This window comes from Procambarus clarkii, chromosome 17 (genome assembly GCF_040958095.1).
Source record: "Procambarus clarkii isolate CNS0578487 chromosome 17, FALCON_Pclarkii_2.0, whole genome shotgun sequence".
NCBI classification, from domain to species: Eukaryota; Metazoa; Arthropoda; class Malacostraca; order Decapoda; family Cambaridae; genus Procambarus; species Procambarus clarkii.
This window is the reverse complement of record NC_091166.1, coordinates 38,013,448-38,023,983: the sequence shown is the minus strand read 5'-3', so window position 1 is coordinate 38,023,983 and position 10,536 is coordinate 38,013,448. Positions and strand designations below refer to the sequence as shown.

Genomic DNA, 10,536 nt, shown 5'->3' with positions numbered 1-10,536 from the left:
ATATCGTCAGAATATTATTATTATTTTTCTTGATATAAATGAATGCTTAACCTAGACCCAAATGTTTCCACTGCAAGTCTTACGGTCTTATTATATTTTATCTATTTGGTAATTTTAATTTATTTAAAAAAAATCTGTCGTGTCTAAATCGTTTGCATGTGCATTGTTTATAAGGTGCATTGCCAATGTATCATTTCCACTAGTGTGTGATCCTGCAGTTTATAAACAATAAATTTAGTCGCTTGGCTTCTAAAAAATATATAAAAATAACCATTTATTGTACAAGTCTTGTTAGTAAATATAAAATAAACTCAACACAGCAATCTTAAAATAAAACTTTCCTTATTTAAAACTACTCATAGCCCAGTCGATAGAGCTTCGGCCTCCCACGCGTGGGGACCAGGGTTCGAGACCCCGTACAGCCCTGGTGAGGGCAGGGAGTTTTCAGGGGAAGCGCCAAGAAATTACGACTATATATCACTTGTAAGGGGGTCAGGATTAGGATTTGGGGTGGGACGGGGAGAGAAGGAATGGTGCCCCCTAACCACTTGGACGATAGGGAATTGAACGCCAACCTGCATGAAGCGAGACAGTCGCTCTACCGTTCAGCCCAAGTGGTTAGGTGAATGTGAATACCCAGGTGAATGAAAGGCAGCATTCTTAAGATATTTGCTAAGATCATGATTGTTCTTACCCTCCTCTTTCTTCTCCTCCTCTCTCCCTGTCCCCAGGCGTTCCTGCTCCTCCAGGTGTCGTGGATCAGGCGGTGGGACTGGCATATCCTCACTACGGGGATCTACACCTACACCAGCGACGAGCGCTTTAATGTCCTCCATCTGGATGGCTCCGACGACTGGACGCTGCAGATCAAATACGCTGAGATCCGGGACAACGGAACCTATGAGTGCCAGGTGAGTCTTTGAGAGTGAGTCTTCGAGACTCATCCTGTCACATGAGTCTCGGACATTCGTCTGGTAGGGTGAGTTACTCCTGTGTGTGTGTGTGTGTGTGTGTGTGTGTGGCATACGTGCATAAATATTTACGGAAACTGATTCTCTAATCAAACTGCCTCTTTTAAATTCTGATTTTTCTCTTAAATCCCTTGAATGATTGCTGTCATGTCTTCCCTGACTGATTCACTGTTCCGTTTCCCTGAGCGCTATGGTTCCATTTCCATAAGTGCTGGAGTAAACTCCATTCACATGATTACGTGTAATAATTTGTTGGGTCAGACATATTGGTTGGGCCAGACATATTGGTTGGGCCAGACATATTGGTTGGGCCAGACATATTGGTTGGGCCAGACATATTGGTTAGGCCAGACCTATTGGTTAGGCCAGACATATTGGTTAGGCCAGACCTATTGGTTAGGCCAGACATATTGGTTAGGCCAGACATATTGGTTAGGCCAGACATATTGGTTAGGCCAGACATATTGGTTAGGCCAGACATATTGGTTAGGCTAGACACAAAAGCTACAACAAACTTGTTTCGCCAGATATATTAGTTAAGTTAGACATATTGGTTACGCCAGATTGCTTAGTTATGCCAGGCAAATTAGCTACGGCCGGATTTACAAAGAGACATAATAAACATGCCAGACATTAGAGTAAAGACAGAAATGAACACATCCCCAAGGGCCGTGACGAGGGTTCGAACCTACGTCCGATTTCTCATTTACCCGAATATCCGATGGTCTTCGTATCGACCAGTAATTAACGGCAGCTTTGGCAAGATTCCGTAACAGGCACAAAATAGGAGCGTGTCGGGGAGGAGGCGTAATAGGGAGCACCATTACCCATTAATTACAGCATCTCATTACGAATATCTGGCTAATTAATTGTCCAATATTTTGCCATTTATGTCAAGGCAAGTTTCATATCCACTAAATAATAGGAGGCATCTCTGTCATCGTGATAAGTTCTAATAAAGATGATATAATAGGGGTAATAACTTCAGAGGCTTTTGATTATTCATTTGTGAAGGTGAAATATTAAAGGGATTATTTTCACGCGCTGAATATCGGCGTCGTATTACGAAATAGGAAACTACTGAAGGATAATTATGTATTTCTTGCAGCTGGATAATCTGGAGAATTATGTTTTTTAGTATGAAACGTGACAATTATATTTCTAACATTTGTACAATATATTAAATTCACACACACAAAGATTCACACACACACACATACACACACACACTCTCACATTCACGTGCATATACACGCGTTCGTACGCTTTCACACACACACACACACACACACACACACTGAGTACACACACACACGCACACACACACACACACACACACACACACACACACACACACACACACACACACACACACACACACACACACACACACACACACAGGGGTCTGGTAGCTGAGCGGACAGCGCGCAGGAATCGTAATTCTGTGGCCCGGGTTCATTCCCGGACCAGGCGGAAACAAAGTGGGCAACGTTTCTTTCATCCTGATGCCCCTGTTACCTAGCAGTAAATAGGTACCTGGGAGTTAGACAGCTGTTACGGAGTTGCTTCCTGAGGGGTGTGTGCGTGGGGAAAAAATGAGTTTCTAGTTAGTTACAGTTGATTGATTGACAGTTGAGAGGCGGGCCGAAAGAGCAGAGCTCAACCCCGGCAAGCACAACTAGGTGAATAAAACTAGGTGAATACACACACACTGAGTTTCAAGTGTAGATATGACAGAGCCCAATAGGCTCAAGAACCTGTACAACGAGAATATTTGATTTAACGAATTTAATTTACCGATGTTGTTGTGCCAGTAATAAACATCGAATATAAAGTGAAACATTGTGATTAAATTTTGAATAACTCTTAATTTGTAATTATATATTGAAAAAAATGCGCGTAATTATTGTAACCGGTAGATAATTTATTAAAAAAATTAATACATTTTTTTCTTCATAGTTTTCGTTGGTAATAGCACTAGTAACGAGATCAATGAAAAATTTGCTTCGAAAATTAAAAATTAATTTAATTTTGCGATGCAACATACAATGTAACTCAAATGACTATTAAAAGTACTCCAAATAAACTTGGTATTTAAAAATACGAAGTAAAGCTTACGGAAGTGCCCACACTGGCGAATGAAAATGAATGTGATTAATTATAATTAATTAATTAATTAGCACACACACAGTGACCTGAAGAGAGCATCGCTTATTGTCTCGACTACAACGTTAAAATTCCGTAGCTCTAATAAAAGAAACTGCTTCGTAAGATTGACGTTACTTTGGATAAAGAAGCATTAACCTCGAGTGGTTGAAATGCGTCCAGATTCGTACGTTTTAGAGTCTAGGGAAACTGCTTCAAATTTAACGTTCGTCATGTAATGAGACCGGGCTTAAGACTGGCATGATTTTCAATGCCAATAATATTGAGACATTCTAATGAGGATTTTCACATCTTTTTCTTAATTCTCTTCTTTTAAATATTCTTTGTAGCGTGTTAGTGGACATTTATTCTTGATATATTTATGTACATATATCTATATAAATAATATTACCTGCTAAATTTATTAAATACATTCTTTAACTGGAATATTTTTCTTTTTGAAGTCCTCATGACGACTGTGTGTGCGTGTCTATGTATGTTTGTCTGTATGTGAACACGCGCTTGTGCGTATGTGTGTGTGTGTGTGTGTGTGTGTGTGTGTGTGTGTGTGTGTGTGTGTGTGTGTGTGTGTGTGTGTGTGTGTGTGTGTGTGTGTGTGTGTGTGTTTGCTCGTACGCAAAGCTTTACAAGCCTAAATAACATAAGCAATGAGCAATCTGCTCAACACTGCAAGCAAAGTGCATGTTGCACTTTGCACTTGCTTCGTACATGAGCGCATGAGCAATAAAACCCTCGTTAGCTAATTGCTCTGCAACAGAGAGAGTGGAGCAGCGGCCGCCTCCCCCATTTCCATACAAATCAAAGGAAAATAAAATTATAGCATCGGTTGCCGGTCAGCGCAGCGCTCTCAGATCTCAAAGCACATTGCACAGTTATGTGGTATCGGAGCAACGCTTGCACAGGTTGTGATCTTTGGAACCAACTCGCTGAAATCCTCAAATCTATTCGGTACTAAGAGTGAGAATTTCTGCCTGTCCGAGGCTACCTTGAGGTTTCCTTGAAGTGCTTCCAGGGCTTAGCGTCCCCGCGGCCCGGTCGTCGAACAGGCCTCGTATCTGGCTGAAGGCCAGACGCCTCACCCAAACTCTGCAGGGACAATGGTCTGCGCTACGGGACTGAAAAACGCCTGGTATGGTTGTTCTAAGTTAAATACTTTAAGAAATATCAGCTTTTAAACCAACCCCTCCCCCACACCTCCCAACCATTTAAGATGGACACGAAATGTAAATGTATAATGAAATCGTGGTTGCTTTGTCCGTAGAGTTTACCGCACATTTTCATTATTTACAGTGGATGCCATGATCATGTTGGGTTCGTAATAGCGTTGTGGTAGCAGCACTTCGCAAGCGATTTGGCCTGAGTTCGTATCCTACCCGGGGAGGATTAACTAGGCACCAATCCTTAACTATAGCCTCTGTTCACCCAGCAATGAATGGGTACCGAGTTGTTAAACAATTTGCGGGTGGTATTCCAGTGAAATTTAAGATATAGGATCTGCCCAAAACGCTAAGCGTCTTTACAAGATTGTCGGAACTCTTGTATATATAACTAAAATAAAATGAAAATGTGGTGGGGGAAATAGGAGAAGAGGTTAGAAGGTTATAAGAGGTCATAAGTCAAGACTTGGGATATATGAATAATGTATACTATACATTCCGTATTATTGAACATGTGTGTCGATGTATTTCCATCACATAAATATAATTATTCTAGAATATGAATACATAATACCTGTATTACTATAACATGAATACCATATGCCTGTATAATCATAGCATATGAATTCCCCATGCCTATATGAATATATAATATTCAAAAGGATTTCAAAGGGACTAACAAGGGATTTAAAACTAAACAGACCATTAGATTCAACAAGGCTGTTTATTTATGGGAAAAAAGCTTATAGAGGAAAAAACAGAGTGTGACTCGGATTTGTACAGAAGTGCATCACTAATTTTAATTCAAATAGAAACTGGGGGAAAAACTCTGAATTATATCACTGGGTAATCTCCTCTATATGTTGATATAAAAAAAAATTAAATTGTATTTTTATTAGCTGGAGTGAAATCGTTGATAGTTACAAGGAAAAAAATTTTTTTTGTTTACGTTTTATTGATATAGCTGAGTGGTATACAACGTTTTTCAATTTTCCGAAATTGTTCATTTTATGAGTGACTTGTCAACTGAGAACTGCGATCAAGGATGTTAAAATTATTAATATACTTCCCAAAATATTTTGGGTAAGATTTTGTCAGAGACAGCTGGTTGCATTGGTCAGAGCCAGCTGTTGAATTGGTCAGAACTAGCTGTTCAAATCATCATCAAATCAGATTTAAAATCATCAAATCCTCTTTAAAATCGTGTATCACTGCATACCGTCCATGGATCTTTATCCATATTGTGTCTACGGATCTTTTATCATTATTGTGTCTACGGATTTATCCATATTGTGTCTGTGGATCTTTTATCATTATTGTGTCATTATCATCACCGAAATAGTTTCACTTCGCCAAATTCTCAGTCCCACTAAACGGAAGAATTACTTCGAAAAATAAAATTTTCAGTTACGTTTGCAGATGATGTCGCATTTTTGCCGAAATTTTAAACTCTCTTACCACACCATTTTATGCTATATACGAGCTTCATCTTAAGAGTGTCTCTTTTCCCAATATCATTTATTTTTTTTAACTTGAAGAGCGCTCCGAAAACATTTTCATTCTCTCTCTATAAGTTCCAAGTTTTCTTCCAGCATATAGACTAATTTCTTTTGAATTTTCGGACATATATTCTCAACGTTTTGAACTTTCTCCTTAAGACCTGCCACTGGCAATTTCAGAGGTAATTTCTTACCAAAAGTATTTTTCTGACTCGGCCGAACTTAGAGATAATATCTTCTCCTTCGGCTTCTTGAAATTATATCTAATTAACTTCGACGATATTTTCCACGATTCGGGTATCTTGTGAAGAGCGTCACAGTAACGTGAAGAGCGTCACAGTAACGTGGTGAAGAGCGTCACAGTAACGTGGTGAAGAGCGTCACAGTAACCCGGTGAATTGCGTCACAGTAATCTGCTGAGGAACATCACAGTAATCTGGTGTAGAGCGTTACACACACACATACACACACACTCACTACATCTATCATCCTTGCACACAGACCTCCCCTTCTCCAACTTTTACAGTGTCCCCCATTACTTAAACTATTTTTACAACATACCATCTCCATTACTGTAATAAATAGTGGCACCCAGAGCACAAACTATCGTCTGAACATACGTTTTTAAAGTCAATATCTGAATGCATTATTATTTCAAAGCTAAAGTCTACGGACTTGGCGCGCGGACTTTCACATTCCCAGACTTGCTGACAATGGGTATTGGCGGCCGTGCCTTCCTTCAGGGAGGAACTGGGTAGTCTCTGACCCGCCTATGGCACTCCTTATAAAATTACGGTTAATCCTACAAAGTTTAATGAGACTAGCTCTAAGTATCTGTGCTTCCAAGTATTTGTGCTCTAACCTCAGACAGAAAGAAAATCACACACTTTCTCTGCTATAGAGATAGATCAATATAATGGGTACCAGGGTAGCCTCTTTCCCTTTCTCTCATTCTCCTCACTTTCCCTCTTACCCCTCATTCATCCTCTTCCCCTCTACCCTCATCTCACCCCCTCCACCGATACCCCTCTCTCACCCGCTGTTTTTCCTCCCTTCCCTTTCATAAAATAGAATGTTAAAGAGCAAAGAAAGTACTGTATGGATTTAGGGAAATAATTTTTATGATTAAAAACTCTCTGAGCATCTCAACCAATATTTCAAACACGACCAGAAATGAATCCGTGAGACTCCAATGGGTTACCTTGAGGTTACCTTGCGGTGATTTCGGGGCTTAGCGACCCCGCGGCCCGGTCGTCGACCAGACCAGCTCGTTGCTGGATTGGTCAATCAGGCTGTTGGACGCGGCTGCTGGCAGCCTGCCGTATGAGTCACAGCCTGGTTGATCAGGGTGGTTGCGACAAATTTATAATATTCTTTAAATCATTTAACTTAGGCTTACCCCGATCAGCCTATGTCCGTCCTGTTCCCCAGACCATTCCTCTTACAAATTTGAGTAACGCTAGCCTTAAATGTCTGGCCTCCAACCTTGTAACCTGTAAGGGAAGTCCCTGTAACCAGGTGAAGGCCAAGTCTCTGTAGCCAGCTGAATTATACTGGCAGGAAGATCCGTCACACCTTCATAACAGCTATGAACACACAGTAATATAACGTAACACTCACATACTTTAAATATAAAAAATAAATTGGAAACAAATATATTATTTTAAAACCTCGACATCAACTATTATTATTATTATTATTATTTTGGTTTTTATTATAAAACCTCAAGCTGTAAACTGCCTAGTTTCCTGATTTTTTTATTCTCTAACATCCGCAGTTCGCTTTATTGAATTGCCTTGTAACTAATCCTGTTTGGTGTCGTTTTATTGACGCGGCGTGCCCGTCTCTCCGACAGATGTACACGGGGACGGGCGTGCTGTCTCAGTTCGTCAACCTTCACGTACACACGCCACGTGCTGCCATTCTCGGGCCTCAGGAGCTGCACGTGCAGGAGGGTGACACCATCACCCTCATCTGTGTCATCCAGCAGGTGGGTGGAAGTTTGTGTGTGTCATCCAGCAGGTGGGTGGAAGCTTGTATGTGTGTCATCCAGCAGGTGGGTGGAAGTTTGTGTGTGTCATCCAGCAGGTGGGTGGAAGCTTGTATGTGTGTCATCCAGCAGGTGGGTGGAAGTTTGTGTGTACCATCCAGCAGGTGGGTGGAAGTTTGTGTGTGTCATCCAGCAGGTGGGTGGAAGCTTGTATGTGTCATCCAGCAGGTGGGTGGAAGTTTGTGTGTGTCATCCAGCAGGTGGGTGGAAGCTTGTATGTGTCATCCAGCAGGTGGGTGGAAGCTTGTATGTGTGTCATCCAGCAGGTGGGTGGAAGCTTGTGTGTGTCATCCAGCAGGTGGGTGGAAGCTTGTGTGTGTCATCCAGCAGGTGGGTGGAAGTTTGTGTGTCTCATCCGGCAGGTGGGTGGAAGTTTGTATGTGTGTCATCCAGCAGGTGGGTGGAAGCTTGTATGTGTCATCCAGCAAGAGGGTGGAAGCTTGTATGTGTCATCCAGCAAGAGGGTGGAAGCTTGTATGTGTGTCATCCAGCAGGTGGGTGGAAGCTTGTATGTGTCATCCAGCAAGTGGGTGGAAGTTTGTGTGTGTCATCCAGCAGGTGGGTGGAAGTTTGTGTGTGTCATCCAGCATGGGGTGACACCCTTATATGTCACCCTTAAGAGGATGGCACCCTAATCTGTGTCATCCAATATGAGGGTGGGGGGAGCAACACCCTTATTTGTGACATCCAACAGGCAAGTGACCCAGTTATCTGTGTCATCCAGTTGAAAGACGACACCTCTGTCTATGTCTTACAGTTCTGGGTGACACCATTGATCTGAGTCAGTCATCCAGCATGTGGGCGAATACCTGCTAATGTATCACCCAGCATTGTTAGCTTCACCTGTCATTTTGTGTCATACAACAGGTGCGTGACACTCAATTCTCTCATTAGGTAGAATACTCTGTCATTTGTGACATCAATGAAGTCAATGAAGTGAATTCTTTTTTGAATTCACACCTATCATCTTCACTCAGGAGGAAAGCCAAAGCTGCACAGGCGTAATTCACACAGTAAAAGAAAAAAAACTAATTATTTAACAGTATTGCATGCATTTCGCTATTGCTTTTTCTCGTGTATTTCCTAACATTTCTGTAGTCAAGTGGCTCGGTAAATAGAGAGGAAATGTGGATTGGATAATGGTTGGATTTAAGCAATAGTTTTAAGTATTAATTTAAGCAATAATTTAAGTTTTTGAAGTAGAGAAACAACAGAATCAGGATGCGTGTCGGAATTATACTCTAATCCCCTTTTGTTCAAGAAACAAGTCTTCCGGAATTATTGGTTAAGTCAGTGCTACTGCGTTTTGTGATGATCACGGGGATTACTGAACTCAGCCAGAGTTTTTAACTTTGTGCAAATATAATTCGCACTATCCCCAGACATTAAGCTGCACGATTCGCTGGCCCCCCCAAAAAACACATATTTTGACATTTTAGCGTAATTCTAAACTTGCCTTAGCGCTCCATGGAGTTTATTATGTATAATATCCTTTACCTAAAGCGAGTCATTTTTATCAATTGTATTAAATGTTAAATGTTCAATGTGTTGCCCCAAACGTAGACTATACTTACTATCCTTTCATCAGGAGTCTATGGTGCTATATAACTACACTTAAACGCTGATTTTGAATAAATTCAACAAAATTTTACATTACTGAGACACTCTAAATGAAATCTCATTTGAGGTTACAGTTACAATGTTAATACATAAACTGTGTGTCGTGCCCAGAGGCACTGTCGACTCCACAAGCTCATTGTGTGACAGACGTCCGTTAACGCTTGCAAACTCAGACATAAGTAACAAAGAGACCAAATTATAATTCAGGATTCGACCAAAAATTGACATATTTGCAGCTAAATTAACCTAATTTGTGTCAGATGGCAACATCGAGGCAGAAGTGAAATATGTCAGATTTATATATTTTGAGTTTATGATTTTTTTTTTACTTATCTGAATATTATAAACCACTTTAGTTTTGAAAAAAAATATTGTTTTAATAGTTAATATTATTAAAAGCAACACAAATTTTCAGAGAGGAATCTATTAATAAAATGATTACAGCAAATCCTTGATATATATTATATGTCATAATTATATATATATTTTCAAAATTTTAATCTTTGATAAATATTTTCCTAATTAAATATTATTTATTCAAGAGATAAATACAGGGACAGATTTATTCCGCATCTCGGAATATACACACAGTTTACTTTAGTACAGGACTATATTTATGACCATTGTAAACTTGCCTGTTGGTCAGTAAGATATACTCACAACTTTACCAACCTTTCCAAAACTGATTGACCTTAAACCTATAATAAAATGAAAATTGTGTAGTCTTGTGTTACCTCAAGATTAATTGTTACCTGAGAGTAAGTCTTCCTTAAAAATAAAGGTACTCAAAAAATTCCTAAAATTAGGTACTTTTACTTTTATTAGATGCTAAAAAAAAATTACCTTTATTACCTAAAAGTAATAAAAGGTAAAAAAGAAGGGTAATTAAAGACTTCTATTTAATAGAAGGCGGGAGGAAGATATCGGCAATGGTAAGATTTATTTGGAGAAAAAATTCCTAGATCCCCAGAGTGATCCCAGACACGTACCTAACCCCAAACTTCCTTGATCCCCAGAGTGATCCCAGACACGTATCTAACCCCAAACTTCCTTGATCCCCAGAGTGATCCCAG

General features: G+C 40.1%; 1 protein-coding gene across 2 annotated transcripts in view; it reads left to right on the top strand.

Moving 5' to 3' along the window:
- The first annotated feature begins 610 nt into the window (after positions 1-610).
- LOC123772392 (opioid-binding protein/cell adhesion molecule) overlaps positions 611-10,536 on the top strand; it is a 21,295-nt gene continuing 11,369 nt past the window's right edge. Inside the window, exons 1-2 of one of the 2 annotated variants that reach the window (XM_045765496.2) lie at positions 611-911; positions 7,649-7,783. In XM_045765496.2, the coding sequence (XP_045621452.2) occupies positions 645-911; positions 7,649-7,783 (402 nt within the window). In that variant the 5' untranslated portion in view covers positions 611-644. The remainder of the gene's footprint in view (positions 912-7,648; positions 7,784-10,536) is intronic. The other variant, XM_045765497.2, reaches the window with a different exon arrangement.